The sequence below is a fragment of the Podarcis erhardii genome, assembly GCF_964252035.2.
Source record: "Podarcis erhardii genome assembly, chromosome: 7".
In the NCBI taxonomy this organism is placed as follows: domain Eukaryota; kingdom Metazoa; phylum Chordata; class Lepidosauria; order Squamata; family Lacertidae; genus Podarcis; species Podarcis erhardii.
Window position 1 is genome coordinate 28,546,461 of NC_138511.1, and position 15,534 is coordinate 28,561,994.

The 15,534-nt window shown below is 52.7% G+C and overlaps 1 protein-coding gene across 8 annotated transcripts in view; it reads left to right on the forward strand.

The window, feature by feature from the left end:
* Nucleotides 1-13,593, forward strand: part of PLEKHG5 (pleckstrin homology and RhoGEF domain containing G5) — a gene marked incomplete at its 3' end in the record, with an annotated part of 112,383 nt that extends 98,790 nt beyond the window's left edge. For 5 of the 8 annotated variants that reach the window (XM_081870818.1, XM_081870816.1, XM_081870820.1 and 2 more), the window contains 11 exons: nucleotides 507-557; nucleotides 2,900-3,049; nucleotides 3,640-3,750; nucleotides 4,567-4,716; nucleotides 5,231-5,368; nucleotides 5,506-5,625; nucleotides 5,986-6,118; nucleotides 7,629-7,744; nucleotides 8,984-9,168; nucleotides 11,169-12,053; nucleotides 13,451-13,593. In XM_081870818.1, coding sequence (XP_081726944.1) covers nucleotides 507-557; nucleotides 2,900-3,049; nucleotides 3,640-3,750; nucleotides 4,567-4,716; nucleotides 5,231-5,368; nucleotides 5,506-5,625; nucleotides 5,986-6,118; nucleotides 7,629-7,744; nucleotides 8,984-9,168; nucleotides 11,169-12,053; nucleotides 13,451-13,460 — 2,049 coding nt within the window. Of the gene's footprint in view, nucleotides 1-506; nucleotides 558-2,899; nucleotides 3,050-3,639; nucleotides 3,751-4,566; nucleotides 4,717-5,230; nucleotides 5,369-5,505; nucleotides 5,626-5,985; nucleotides 6,119-7,628; nucleotides 7,745-8,983; nucleotides 9,169-11,168; nucleotides 12,058-13,450 lie in introns of those variants that run through there. The other 3 variants (XM_081870819.1, XM_081870817.1, XM_081870821.1) reach the window with 1 other exon arrangement.
* Between the last annotated feature and the right edge of the window lie 1,941 nt (nucleotides 13,594-15,534).

The following is a 15,534-nucleotide window of genomic DNA, read 5'->3' on the forward strand; positions in this document are numbered from 1 at the left end:
TGCTCGGGGAACAACCAGCAATGCTCCTGCAGAGGATCTTGGTGCCCCAGCTGAGATATAAGGGTTCAGGCGGTCCCTGGGGTACCCTGGGGGCTGAAGCTGTTCAGGGCTTTGTCCATTAATACAAGGACCTTGAACCAGGCTGCATAGTAGATGGGCAGGCAGGGCAGGTGCTTTAACAAAGGCGTCCCATGTTCTCAGCCAGATGCCCCCATCAGCAATCTGGCCACTGCATTCTGCACCAGCTGGAGCTTTCAAACCAAGACCAAGAGCAGCCCCACAGAGAGTGCATTGCAGTAATCCAGCCTTGAGGTTGTCAATACAGTGGTCATTCTATCCCTGCCCAAGAAGCATCCCTTTCCCTTCACTTAAAGCAGTGTCAGGTCCAAAGCCCTGGATCATGACCAACATCACCTTTGTTTGCTGGCTCTCTAACCAAACGGCGACCCCCACAACCGAGCCCCATTGCAATAGCTCATTTCTCTCTTTTTCTCTTTCCTCCTCAGCTGTTCCTGTGTTGCCTGTTGAACTTGCAGGAATCGGGGCTGCTTTGTGAGGTAAGCTAGCATCCTCTCCCTTTGAACATGGCTGTTGCCCCAGAAATGTCAGATGTCACCCTCCAGGACCAAACCTCACTTTCCTGTGCCAGCAGTGGTCTGCCTCCTCCTCCTGGTGGCTTTGTAGCGAAACGCCGTCTCTGAAGCACCCTCCCCTCTGCCCTGCTGGTCTCTTATCTGCTCTGAGGAAGTGGCCCAGTTTCTCTCCCCCTCCCACCCCCATTTCTGACAAGAAAGCGTCTTGTGATCTTTCACTGTTTGGAGAAATACCTTAACCACACGACGCTCTGGCAGGCTTGTGGCACACAGAAGCTATTTAAAGAGATGAAAGAGATATACCCAAGGCAACTCTTGCATCATGCAAATGCTTCTCTTGGGTCCCAGCAGTGCGTTGATCCGGCTTTCCCAATGAAAACGCACTCAGCCTGTTTGATCGAGAAGGAATGCTGGATAAATGTAGTTGCATCGGGCTGCAGAGCAGAGCTGGGGAAAGGAAGACGGCTCCATCCTTTAGGTGCCTTTAGGATTCCCCTATCCTGCAAATCACAGGACACGGGTGGCGCTGTGGGTTAAACCACAGAGCCTAGGACTTGCCGATGAGAAGGTCGGCGGTTCGAACCCCCGCGATGGGGTGAGCTCCCATTGCTCGGTCCCTGCTCCTGCCAACCTAACAGTTTGAAAAGCACGTTAAAGTACAAGTAGATAAATAGGTACTGCTCTGGCGGGAAGGTAAACAGTGTTTCTGTGCGCTGCTCTGGTTCGCCAGAAGCGGCTTAGTCATACTGGCCACATGACCCGGAAGCTGTATGCAGGCTCTCTCAGCCAATAAAGCGAGATGAGCGCTGCAACCCCAGAGTCAGCGACGACTGGACCTAATGGTCAGGGGTCCCTTTACCTTTCCCTTATCCTGGAAGTATTTCTTTTAAGAACTGTCGCCTGAGTTTTCAATAGTTGGGATGACTTTGATTGATTGCATTTCTATCAGGCCTTCTTTCCTCTAAGGCAGGCATAGGCAAACTTGGCCCTCCAGATGTTTTGAGACTACAATTCCCATCATCCCTGACCACTGGTCTTGTTAGCTAGGGATCATGGGAGATGTAGTCCCAAAACATCTGGAGGGCCAAGTTTGCCTATGCCTGCTCTAAGGAGTTCAAAGTGGCACACGTGGTTCTACCCCCTTCCTCATTTATTCCCCACAACAATCCTGTGAGGTAGGTTAGGCTGATAGTCAGTGACAGGCCTCAGGTCACCCAGTGCGGTTTGGGACTGAGAAGGGTGGGGGAATTTGAACCCTAGTTTCTCTGCTCTAACCTCCACACCACACTGCCATCTCTTGTGTTGTGGAATAACAGAATCATAGAATTGTTATTGTTGAGTTGGAGGGGTACCCCAGAGGTCATCTAGTCCAACCCCCCCCCCACAATGCAGGAATCTACCTAAAGCATCCGTGACAGATGCCCATCCAACCTTTGCTTAAAAACCTCCAAGGAAGGAGAGTCCTCCCGAGGGAGATCATTGCACTGCCGAACAGCTCTTACCGTCTGAAAGCTGAAATAATCTGGTGAAGTGGAATGGAAGGAGATTCGGGACAGATGAGAGGCACTGTAGACTTTCATGCCCTTTGCAGTTTCTTTGTGGGACACCACGTGTTGGAAGCTGCTGGAGTGGGTGGCTTTGAAAGGGGATCGGCCAAATTCATGGTGGAGCCTGGGCACTGGGTGCATGTGTGCATCTCTCAGTGGCTCCTGCCATGGTGCCTGTGTGGCACCTCTGTTCAGAGAGAGCAGTGTGCACTGAATGACAGTAGCAAGCGAGAGTCTGACCCCGGGGGGCTCTTCTTGCAAGGTGACTCGAGTGCAGGGCCGGATTTAGGTCTGATGAGGCCCTAAGCTACTGAAGGGAATGGGGCCCTTTATATGTCCAGCTGTCCTTTGTCAGCAACAAATTGTCACTGTTTTTTTGTGTTGAATATATGCTATATGATAATTTATGGACCTAATAGGTATCTAAAGCCATTTGCACATGTTGCCATGCACCCAGTCCATGCAGAATGTAGGTACCCTATATATAGAAATGAGCAAATCAGTGATATTTTTGGGAGCAGGCTAGCAGGCGGGGCCCATTACTTACGTCATAGGAGCCTACACAACGCAAAACACTGTTGCTGTATGTAGGTTTTATTTGTTTTTATCTTATATTGGGGGGGGGAATTTCCTTTAGATTTTTTGGGGGCCCCTAAGAGAGTGGGGCTCTAAGCTATAGCTTGTTTAGCTTATAGGTAAATCTGGCACTGCTCGAGAATGTAAGAAGGGTCACAGAGTCTGCTTTTCTCTAATCTGCAGGTGGAAGCTGAGCGTCTTTTCAGCAACATCCAGGAAATAATCCAGCTGCACCGTGCTCTTTGGAGAAGCGTCATGGCCCCTGTTTTGGACAAGGCCAGGACCAGCCGGGCTCTGCTAGACCCCACAGACTTCTTCAAGGGCTTCAAGATGGTAGGTCTGCATGCAGTGAGTGTGCCTACATGCAGGTGCAGCCAGGAGAGGATGGTGCTTTGTTCCTGAAAATGAGCAACAGCTGGAGACCATTCCAGTGTCCCAGAACTGCAGCAGCAGAGGAGCACGAAAGGCCTCCTACCCCAGCTCTGAAGCATGTTCTGTTTTATTATACCAACATGTTGTAATGAAGGTTGAAATCTGGCTGTTGAAGGTGCCACAAGTGAGGCAAGTCGCCCGGCAGGGGGCACTGAGAGGCCGAGAAAGAGGGCTGGGAAATCTGGTGTCAGCTTGGTTTTGAACCAATAGTTGGACCCAAACCAGACCGAGCAGCTTTTCCGGGACCAAAATGCAACCCAGCAGACTCCTCGTAAAAGGTGGTCTCTGCTGAGCTGTAGCTGCAGTACCATCTCTGGCCATCAACAGGGGTGGTGCTGGAGAGCAGAAGGGAAAAGGGAGTCTAGCTCCCAGAATCTGCAGTTTGGGACCACTGCGCAGGGCCAGTTGGGTTGCTCAGGTGGCCCTTGCTCTCCTCCGCTGCTCCTGCCTCCCTGCACCCGTGTCTTTAGTCTGATGCTTTTCTCTTCCAGTTTGGCTCCCACTTCAAGCCTTACATCCGCTACTGCATGGAGGAGGAAGGCTGCATGGAGTACATGAGGAACTTGTTGCGGGACAACGAACTCTTTCGCATCTACGTCACGGTAAGGAGCCTGTTTCCAACCCACCCACCTCTCTCTTTGTGACCACCCTACGAATCCCACACCTGCCTTTGTCCTCAAAGTTGAGTCCTACATTCAGAAAAGCTGCAGGCATCCATCACCAGCAAGTCAAATGCTGGCTAGGCAGAGGTGCCAACGCCCAATGCTCACCTCTCCTAGTCATGCAGGGCTGTTTAAGCCCCACACTTTAGGAGTGCTATGTGGTTAGCTCAGTTGGTTGGAGCATGGTGCTGATAGCACCAAGGTTGTGGGTTTGATCCCCGTACGGGCCAGCTGTATCTTCCTGCACTGCGGGGAGTTGGACAAAATGACCCTGGTGGTCCCTGCCAATGATACAATTCCATAATTAATCCTCTCTGATTATTGCTCAGCTAAAAGAGGGGAACAATCTTAAAAGCAGTTTCAAGATGGCTCCAGAGGTTCTGGGGAAGCGGTGGGTTGGTGATGGCAGAGGTACTAGCCAATAGGTGCTTTTCCTTTTCCTCGATTGGTCCGAACCAGGCAGACAGTCTACAGAGCGGACTGTTACTGTTTTTACAGAGTTTTGTCTGGAGGCTGAGTCAGAACTATTGAAAACACCAAGAATTGGCCATTCTTTAGAATATGAGTCTGTCTTTCACCTAGGGCTCCTTTTGGAAGCTGTCCATTCCTGGGCTGGTTGTGGCTTGCAGCATGGGCACCTTTCCAGGGCTGGCTTGTGTTCCTGATGGGAGCTAAGCCCCTGGCTAGTAGTGACGGACTGGCTAGTGGCCTGTTTCTTGGCTCCAGGAACTGACGCTTCCCTTCTTCCACTTGCAGTGGGCCGAGAAGCACAAACAGTGCAACCGGCTCAAGCTGAGCGACATGCTAGTGAAGCCTCACCAGCGCCTCACCAAATACCCTCTGCTGTTGAAGTCAGTGCTTAAGAAGACAGAAGACCCCCACACCCGAGAGGCCATCATCACCATGGTAAAGTGTTGCCAGTGTGCCCTGGTACACCTGCTAGCGTTGGTGATGGTGGGTTGGGAGCTGCAAGGAATTCAGCAAACGTTTGCACCCAAATCCATCTCAGGAAGGGCTGGCACTCTGTTGAGATGGGGGAGAAACACAGTTCAGTTTGCATTTGAAGGCGAACCTACCTAACGCTGACAAAGTCTAGCCACGGTGGAACCTCCACCATCCAAAGCAGTCTACCGCTAAGGATTTGATTCCAGGGGAGGACTGCAGCAGGAGAGGGCTGTTGCATTCACACCCTGGTTCTGGGGCTTCCTGGAGACATCTGGCCTGGGCCAGCCTCCCCAAACCGTGTGACTTCCAGATGTTGCTGGACACCCAGCACTCTCCATCAGTGCTGAACCGCTGGCTGCTGGAAGTTGTAGATCAGCACAGCTGGAAGGCACCCAGTTTGGGGGAGCCAAATGCCGCCCTCGCCTTATTGCTGCCTCCCCCTGGGTATAACCTCTGGCGGGCTTCCCTCCTCCAGATCAACTCGGTGGAGCGCTTCATCAACCACATCAACTCGCGCATGCGCCAGAGGCAGGAGCAGCAGCGCCTGGCCAGCATCTTGAGCCGCATCGATGCCTACGAGGTGGTGGAAGGAAGCACGGATGAAGTGGACAAGGTGGGTGGCGAGGCTGTGGCTGCAACGTGGGGGGAGAAGGGTGGGCAAAGGGTGCCCGACATGACAGCCTGGGCTGGGTGGGTGGAGAGTGTGTCTTAGGCGCCTGAACTCTTTTGGCTTTAACCCCCTTTCCTCAGATCCTGAAGGAGTTCTTGCGCCTGGACCTGACAGCCCCCATCCCAGGGACCTCTGCCGAGGAGACCAGGCAGCTTCTGCTGGAGGGAAGCCTTAAAATGAAAGAAGGCAAAGACAGCAAGGTAAGCCTTGATGGGCAGGGGGAAATGTTCTTTTTGTTGTTGTTACTATTGCAACTCAGACTAGGGGATCTCATGTGATTCAGCCTGGAACTTCTACCCCCAAAGCCAGAGGCTGAGACACTGCCTTTGCATGCAGAAAGCTAGGCAGGAAGGTCTTTTCCCTGACATGCTAGCTTTCCATGTGCAGAGGATTATTTTTTGGGGGTGTGTGTTATGTTTCACTTGCAGACTAATGTGGTGCACATCATCCCTTGTCCTCTCTAGAAAGGGTCCCCATTTCTGCCTCCTTCGCTCTCCCCTGCCCCTGCATCAAGCTCCATGTAGGATGCTCTGATCGTTTGGGATCTTTTTCTTCTCCAGATGGATGTTTACTGCTTTCTCTTCACGGACCTCTTCCTCATCACCAAACCGGTGAAGAAGGCCGAACGCACAAAGGTCATCCGCCAGCCATTGCTGGTTGACAAGCTGGTGTGCCGTGCCCTCAAGGATCCTGGTGAGGGTTGTTTGTGAGTTGGGTCATTTTTCACAGACAGCTGGTATATGTCTGCACTGTAGGATTAACCCCTCGAGCTGTGCCACAGCCACGGCCTCAATCCTGATCTGCCCCGCAACTGCTTTTTGTAAACAAAGCACTCATCCACTTGTTGTTATTTGTATACTGTGTTATACCCACACACAAACACATAATACATAATAAAAATTAAAAAAAACCCCAATAATCTCCCCTCTCCAATACATTTTAAAAGGGCATTGGATGTCAATCAGCCAAAGGCCTGGTTAAAGAGGAATGTTTTTGCCTGGCACCTAAAGGTGTATAATGAAGGCGCCAACCCGAACCTCCCTGTGGAGACCATTCCACAAACGGGAGTTTAGTGTGGATTTTTGTGGTGTGTTCTCCCTATCCATGCTATGTTCTCCCTATCCAGCCGGCAGCCCACAGTTTCTCGACAGTAAACTCAGATATTCCCAATCTGGGGGAAATCTGCATGCATAAGTTGCCCTGTGATAAGGGCTGTGTGATTCTGGCCCTGCAGAATGTCGAAACCTGCTCCAAAGGAATCCAGATTTTGCTTCTGCAGTTGATGAAGATAAAACATAGAAAGGGAGGAGAGGATGGAATTCTTCTTAGTTTGCACAATTCCTTAGCAGTCCTAAGGAGCCTGATCTTGGGAGGCTGAACATCAGAGGAGCCTGCTGGATCAGGCCAATGGCCCATCTAGTCCAGCATCCTGTTCTCACAGTGGCCAAAGAGATGCCTGTGGGAAACCAGCAAGCAGGATTCAAGCGCAGGAGCCCTTTCTTCTCTCCTGCAGTTTCCAACAACTAGTATTCAGAAGCATTGCTTCCTGCAACTCTGCAGGCAGGGCGCAGCCATCGTGGCTATTAGCCTTCTTCATGAATTTGTCAACTCCTTTTTCAAAGCCGTCAACGTTGTTGGCCATCACTGCCTCCTGCAGAAGTGAGTCCCACAGGTTAACTATGCACTGCAGGAAAAATGTACTTCCGTTTGCCTTTTCCTGAGCCTCCCAACATTTGGCTTCATTGGATATTCATGAGTTCTAGTGTTAGGAGAGAGGCACTGTGGAGAGTTACTCACTGCGCCTCCTGCAGTGGGCGGACGCCGACATGGGTGGCTTCGGAATGGATTTGGACAAATTCGTGGAGGATAAAGCTATATCAGTGACTACCAGCCAGGTTGGCCATGTGCTCCCTCCATGGTCAGAGGCAGCAATGATTCTGAACACCAGTTGCTGGAAACCACAGGAGGGGACAGTCCTCCCTTGGGTCCTCTTTGTGGGCTCCCCACTGGGCCACCTGCCTCTGTGAGATCAGGATGCTGGACTAGGTGGGCCACTGGCCTGATCCAGTAGGCTCTTCGACCTTTCCTGAATCTTCTACCATTCAGCTTCCTGAAGCCGAGCTTGTGCCGGCGGCAGCTTTCCCTTCCCAGGACTCACCACTGACCTAACACCAGACTCCCCTTCCCTTGTCTTCCTCATCAGGTTCCTTCCTGCTGATCTACCTGAATGAGTTCCGGAGCGCGGTGGGAGCCTACACCTTCCAGACCAGTGGGCAGTCTCTGTGCCGGAGCTGGATCGAGGCTGTCTGCAATGCCCAGGTGGGTGCTGTGGGAGCCAAGAGGATTTCCCCCGAAAGGTGGAGGTTGTGGGCGTTCTGTTGCCTCTGCCAACTTTGCTGGACTACAGCTCCCATCATCCTCGACCACGCTGGGTGGGTCCGATGGGAACGAGTCCAGCAATACTTGGAGGGCTGCACATTCCCCATTCCTACCCAAGGAGCATCTCCTCCTCTCCTTCATTTGAGGTTTTTTAAGAGAGGTCGGATGACCACCTGCCAGGGATTTGTGAGCAGCGATTATTGCGTTGCAGTGGGATGGATTGGATGATCATCTGGACCCCTTCAAACTCTACCATTCTGTGATTCTATGAATAGATTTCTTTTGCTGCAGTTTATTCCCCCCCCCCTCTTTCCCAACTCCTATGCTCACTGAGAAGATGAGTTATTCAGCTGGGAGCATACCTAGTCAAGCAACACTCCTGCCCTTTGCCTCCAGGAACTGGCATTGAGACTCCCACTGCCTCTGGGGGTGTAGACTTTGTTCAGCTGATATTTATTTTATCTTTTTGTTTTCATTCTTCCTCATTTATTCTACTTGTTTCACAAAATGCATTTATAGCAATGCCAGCCGACGATGACAGTGTCCTGTGCCATTTTTTCAATAGCCCCTCACCCTTTTGATAATTTTTCCCCCTCCAGTGATCTAGAACTCTGGGGGTCTCACTCGAGAACTTCTCCCCTTTGCTTATCCGCTTTTGGGTGCAGATCTGTCTCCACCAAGGGCACTTGCTGGCTCTTTTAATTTTTTTATAATTTTTTTTTTTTTTTTTACAATTACAATCCACTCTTGATAAATTCCCTTATACCCCAGCTACAGGGATTGACTTCAATTGGTATTAACACATTTAGTGATTTCTAAATTTGCAAGTGAAGTTCTCATTTCTTCTTCCTGTGTGAGGTTTTAATTTTCATCAATTGTTCCCTTCATTTCTTTATAAATTTTATATCCGTAATAATTATTCCTGGTCTCCTTAGTGCCGCCTCACCCATGCTTTGTTCAACAAACCACAAATTGCCTCACTGAAGAGCAAAGAAGCCATGGCCTATACTATAGCACCAACTTGCATAAAAACTGCATCTGCTGATTCATATGCCTAGATGCATCTTGAGCAAATTGAGATGGCGAGTGCTTGGTGCGAAATGTGCTGTAACGACACCCCTCTGCTGTAGTATCTCTGGGTCTTTCTACTTATCCCATCCCTCCTGTACCATCTTGCAGAACAAGTTGCAGCACCTCCGTCTGCAGGAGCACCACCGTAGCCAGCAGCAGCTGCAAAGCCTTGAAGAAGAAGAAGAGGAGGAAGAAGAAGAAGAAGAGGAAGAGGACGGGGAGAGTGGCGCCTCGGGAGCCAGCTCCCCCACCATCCTCCGCAAGAGCACCAACAGCTTGGACTCACAGCAGTGGTATGCTTGGGGCGGGGAGACAGGCAGGAGCAGAGGGGGCTTTCCAGGGCCACATGCCAGTGCCAGTGTGCCAGTGTGGCCAGAAGGAAAAGTGATGCTTATTGTGTAAAGAAGGCCATTTTCCAGCCATGCACTAACCAGAGGCTTCCCCTCTACACCCACCCACACTACAGTTTAGATCTGCCTGGATAGCTCAGCTGGTTAGAGCGTGGTGCTGATAATATCAAGGTTGCAGGTTCGATCCCTGTATGGGACAGCTGCATATTCCTGCATTGCAGGGGGATCTGACGAGATGATCCTCAGGGTCCCTTTCATTGAGGTGAGGTCCCTGAGAGCTGTGGCCTGGGGAGCAGGGATATTCTTTAGGGAGAATCCTGAGCACCAGATACAGAGGGCCGGATGTGGCCCCTGAGCCACAGGCTCTGTTATTGACATAAGGCAGTGGTTTTCAAGCAGTGTGCCATGGGACCCTGGGGTGCCTTGAATGATGGTCAGGGGTGCCACGGGCAATGCTGGCCTCTGTCCCTCTTTCCTTCCTCCGATCCCCTCTCGCGTCTCTGCTTCCCAAAGGCTTGCACAACTATCTGTTTGTTGCAGCAGCCCTGGCTGCAAGCTCCCCAGGTGAATGGTTCCTCTGGGGCTGGCTTCCTAGGCCCCTGTTGGGCAGTGTCAGGAGGCACCTCCTCTTTAGCTCAGAGACCAGAGGTGGCAGCAACGGCTGCCCAGAGGACTCCCAAGGAGTGGGGAGAGGAGAGGAGGCTGAGGGAACCCTCCACAAGGGAGGGCTGAGGGGATGCCAGCTCTGCAGGCAAGGGGTGACGTAACTGGGCTTCTGAGCCCCACAGGGGTGCTGCAGGAAGAGTGTAGTTAGTCTAGGGAGCCGTGGACCCCAAAAAGTTGAAAACCTCTGGCATGAGAAGACATGTGGTGGTGAAAGTCACAACTAGTCCCGCATCCCATTCTCAAGAATGGGAGAACACTGCACTGGATCAGTCAGAAGAGGATTCTGTCTGAGATGCCCCTTGATCCATTCAGGCTGCTTCTTCTGCTCTGGTAAACAGATAGAGGCTGAGGAAAGATGCCTTATCAGCAGGCATTAAGCATGACAGGCAACATAAAGCTTCCAGGTTCAGCAGCAGTATACAGTGGTACCTCAGGTTAAGTACTTAATTGGTTCCGGAGGTCTGTGCTTAACCTGAAACTGTTCTTAACCTGAAGCACCACTTTAGCTAATGGGGCTTCCTGCTGCTGCCGCGCCGCCGGAGCACAATTTCTGTTCTCATCCTGAAGCAAAGTTCTTAACCCGAGGTACCATTTCTGGGTTAGCGGAGTCTGCAACCTGAAGCGTATGTAACCTGAAGCGTATGTAACCCGAGGTACCACTGTACCTTCGAATATAAGACGGAAAGGATATCACCTTGATTCTTCTGTGCTCCAGAAATCTTTGACTGGCTAGCTTAAGAAACAGAGTGCAGGAGAACTGAATGCTACAAAAAATGCCAAACTGTGCCAAAAATAAGTTGTTGTTTTTTATATTAAAAAATAGCTCTACTTGCTCACCTCTGAAGGAGGGTCCATCCTATCCCCTCACACTTCTCCCCATAGCTGGTGAACAACTGAAGTGCACTTTCAGTCTCTTAATTCAGAAATGAAAGAGCCAGCCTTACCTGTCAGAAGTTTTGGAAACATTCCCATTACAAAATATCCTCATTCATGTGCCATTCATGTGCCTCCAATAGGGGCAGCGAGAACCTCACATTCTCCCTCAGTCCCCAAAATGCCTGGTGGAGTAAAAGTAGTCCAGGAATTAGATTTATGGAAGCATATGTCCTCCAAGGAAAAGGGTGGTCCATCGCAGAGGGGTTACCATAGGAAGGCCCTTGCTTCCTTCTTCCTAACATTTAGCCAAAGTCTCCTCTCTTGAAATAGAGCCGAAATTGATCTGAAAAGATAAGTGGCAACCAGCTCCTTCCTGATGTCCCCCTGCCTCTTCTTTGCAGCCTCTCTGACGGCTCCACCGAGACCATCTCCGTGGTGGTGGTAGATGCCAGCGAGGGCCCCCCTTCCCCCGACTTCGAGGTGGGTCCCTTCAGCTCCCAGTCCGATGAAGCATCCATCAGCACCACAGCTTCCTCCACAACACCCACCATGGAACTGGGCGAGGCCCTCCCTGCCAGCACTGCCAACCACTGCCTCAAACCGGAGTCCGGGTCCTGCCGCTCGGCCTCCATCGACAGCGCCTATGGCACCCTGTCACCCACCTCCTTCCAGGAATTTGCAGACCAGCAGCAGCGGCAGCAGCAGCAGCAGCAGCAACAGCAGGAGGAGACTGGGAGGTCTACAGAGCAGGATGACGGCGCCCCCATCCCCTCACAACGGACTGGCTCCCCAAAACTGCGGCGGCAGGTGCCAGTCCAGCTGCTGCCTGCCAAGACCAAGATGCTCAAGTCCAAATCGGAGGCAAACCTCTTGCAGATGCTGCCAGCCTCCCTGCAGCTGGCCCAGAGCAAGAGCCTCTCTGAACTCTGCCCAGCCATGTTCCTGCTGGGCTCCCCACGGACTAACGGGCCCCAGGGCCACAGACAGGACAAAGCAGGGCGGGGGGCCGGCGGGGGCGGCAGCAGCAGCAGCAACAGCAGCACCTCGGAGCTGTCTGAGGCGGAGGAGGGGTCACAAGCCGGGCTCTGCGTTTCCCCAGAGTTGCCCGCCGCCTCTGCGGGGCTGCAAGCGCCTTGCTGGCTCGGCAGAGAGTGCCGGGGAGAGGAGCTGCCTGCCGCCCGCCGGACTCTGTCGGACCCGCAGACGAGCCAGCACCGCAAGCTGACACTGGCGCAGCTCTACCGGATCCGAACCACGCTGCTGCTGAACTCCACGCTCACTGCCTCGTGAGTGCTGCTGGGGAGACTGGGCTGGGCTGGGGGGAGAGAGGTGGAATTATAGGCTACTGTAGTTAAACTACGAAACTCCCTTTCACAGGAGGCAGGGGTGGCCACCAATTTGGATGGCTTTAAAAGAGGATTGAATAAATTTGTGGAAGGGAAGGCTAGTGATGGCTGCTAGCCATGAGGGCTGTGCTCTCATACCCTCCAACATTTTCCAGCAGAAAGTCAGGACGTGTGTCAGCTGGCATGCTCAGAAGCATGGCACCAAACGAGGCGCATGTTGGCTGCCCGCTTCCCCTGCTGCAGCCCCTACCTGGTAGCTGCTCTCTTCCCTCCTCACTCACTTCTTCTGCCCACACTGCACCTCACGCTGCCATAAAGGTGGCAGCAACTTTTGCAGTGGCAGAGAGGGGCTGGCAAGAGCGTTGCGCGAGTCCGTCGCCTCCGCTCCAGTGCGGAAATGCCTTCCCCATGCACAAGGGTTCCACTTCTGAAGGTTGCCCTGCTAAGTGCAAGCCCTGGCCCATCCTCCTCCCATCTTTGGAGCAGGGAGATGGGACATTCCTGAATGAAAGCAGAAGCCAGGGTTTCTTCTGCAATTCCATGAATTTCCCGGGAAAACAGGGACACTTGACGGTTATGTGCCCTTCCTCTGGGGTCAGAGGCAGTGATGCTTCTGAATACCAGTTGCTGGCAGCCGCAGGAGGGGAGAATGTTGCTCTTGTGCTCAGGTCCTACTTAAGGGTTTCCCAATAAAGGCATCTGGTTGGCTCCTATGAGAACGGGATGCTGGACTGAATGGGCCTGATCCAGCAAGGCTGCTCTTATATAGAGACTTCAGCTCTCTTCCTGATCCTCTCACCCACTTTGTTTCGCTACCTCCACCTTCACACACTCCTTTTGCAAGAACTTACCGTATTTTTCGCTCTATAAGATGCACCCGACCATAAGACGCACCTAGTTTTTAGAGGAGGAAAACAAGAAAAAAAATATTCTGAATCAAATGTTGTTGAAGAGACTTTGCGCGGCTATCCCTGAAGCCAGAACAGCAAGAGGGATTGCTGCGCAGTGAAAGCAGCAATTCCTCTTGCTGCTCTGGCTTCAGGGATAGTTGCACAGCCTGCATTCACTCCATAAGACGTGCACACATTTCCCCTTACTTTTTAGGAGGGAAAAAGTGTGTCTTATAGAGCGAAAAATACGGTAGCTAACAGTAGAAACAGGGCTTGTTTTTCTAGTTGCAGCTCACCGGAGTTCAGCTCCAGCACCTCCCAGGCTAGTGCCATTGCCATTCTAAGAGAAGAAGGGAGAAGTTCGTGGTGAGCTCCAGCATCTCTTTCCCCCTAGAAAAATCGAACCATCTAAATAACCTCTTTTGTCTGATGGTCTGATTGCTGCAGGGAAGTATGAAGACATCAGAGAAGCGCAAACCACAAGCGGGAGATGCCGTGCCCGGCGCCGGGAGTTCCACATCATCCTTAAGTTATGCAGCGTCACCAGCCTTCGGCATCGGATCCCCTTGCCCCCTCCTTGGGTGGTGGTGGTGCCCTGCTGACCCGGCAGGACACAGGGCGAGGGGCACCATCCTGCAAGCAGAGTCCGTGCCGCACGGGACGAGGCAGCTGCGTGCGTCGATGTGTGTGTGTCCGGGCTCCATGCATATGTGGCAACTGTTGGGTTTGAGTGCGCGAGAGGCAGCCTGGCGGTGGAGACGAGAGACAGCCACACCTGCTGACGGCTCTTGGCGGATGCACGGACCTCCCAGGACCATATTTCCTGCTTCCTTGCCCTCTCCTGCTTCACCCAGATTCTGGGTGGGGGGGAGTAAGAGGCAGACGGAGTGTACTCCCTTTGACAAGGACCTTTGGGGGGGGCAGTGGGGAGGGGTCTTTCCCAAACAATGCACTTAGGACTGTTATCTCGTACCATGCCCAGACGCCTGGGCATTAACACTATTGTGGGATGCTTCCAACCTAATGCCCTCCCTCTGTCCCACTAATTAACGGAGAAGTTCTCCCTGTGCAAAACTCCTTGAAAGAGCAAGAGTTTACGCCTGCTGGGCTGGTACAGCCCTGCTGTTAGACGGCAAGGGGTATTGTCCCATTGCCCGTGTTGAAATAAGATTCAACTGCTAGCAGCCAACTGACTTTGTCTGGCCCTGGGGGTCAGATGGATCTCTGTCTCTCGCTTTGCTTCTGCCCCCTGTGGGCTCCCTTCCTTGCCTCTTGGTCTGGACATGTGCAGAATGGCCAGATCAAGGAAGCAAACCCAGATGGCAAAGCTGGCTGGTCTTCCACTCTGTCTCCCTTTCCGTACTGCGGAGACCTCTGCAGCGAGGCCACGATCCCAGGTGCAGTTGTAGGGTGTGGGGAGGAGGTGCATTCTGTGTGGATCTGTCCTAATGAGAAGGTCCTCCTGCCTTGACAACATGGCTTGTCTGATGAGTGAAATGGCGTGCATGGCTGCTGTCTTCTGCAAGGGCGCCCAGGATGCTTTTCCTGGTAAGGGCACGTAAATGGTTGACGTTGCTCTCTGGTTGCACCCAGGAAAGCCATCCACCAAGGGGGTCCTGCCAACCTGCTGGCGATAGCCCACATTGGTTCCAAGGCCCCATGTCCTGTGTATGCAGCAACATTTGCCCAGGCTTTGCACCCGAGTGTCCTGATTCCACTGGGGGGGGGGGCTGCCCAGCAGGGGAACAAAGAGGGAAGCAGAATGTCGGGAAGGAGCAGAGAAGTGGGAAGTCTGGGGGATGTGTTGGGAAATCCAGGTTCTGGAGTATGGGGGGAAAGTTGCTGGGGGAGGGTGAAGTGATGAGGAATGGCAGTGCAAAGTGGGCAGCTGAACGGGTGGAGAGGCCGAGTGGCCTACATAAACAGACGGCAGAGCCAGACGCAGGCCAGGAAGTTGGGAATACGAGAGACTGGGGATGGAGCAGAAGATTCGGGGCCTGCACTGCTTGCCATTCTCAAAAGAGGCTGTGCTGTCTTTGTGGGGATGTTGGCTTAAGGACTGGAGACATAGAAAACCCCTGGGGAAATGATGAGGGCAGCAGACTGGGGTCCCACCACCCCTGCACTTTGCAACCTTCTCTCTTTTATTGGGAAACATGGAGGCAAAAGGACCCCTTCTCTCCCCCCCCCCAAGTGAATCCCCGCTGTGCTGAGCTCTCTTCCTTTGCCCTGGTGGCAAATTGGGGCACCTGCCCTTTCCTTCCCTTCCCTTCCTTTCACCTCCCTCTGGCAATAATAAGCCTGCAGGCCTCCCAGTTTGATGGGGACCCTGCTTGCTTTGCTCTCTACGGGGAAAACCCAAAGCACAGAGTGTCGTTCTCCTTTTCTGGGAGCAGGGGGTGGGGGTCTGTCGAGAGCTTCCTGCCCCTTATGCCCGTAATAAGTTGGCATTGGGCGCTACACTGTGTAGAGCAGAGACTGCAAGGGGGAACTGAGGGAGACCCTCTTCCCCACCCCAGTCCATCTCCCTG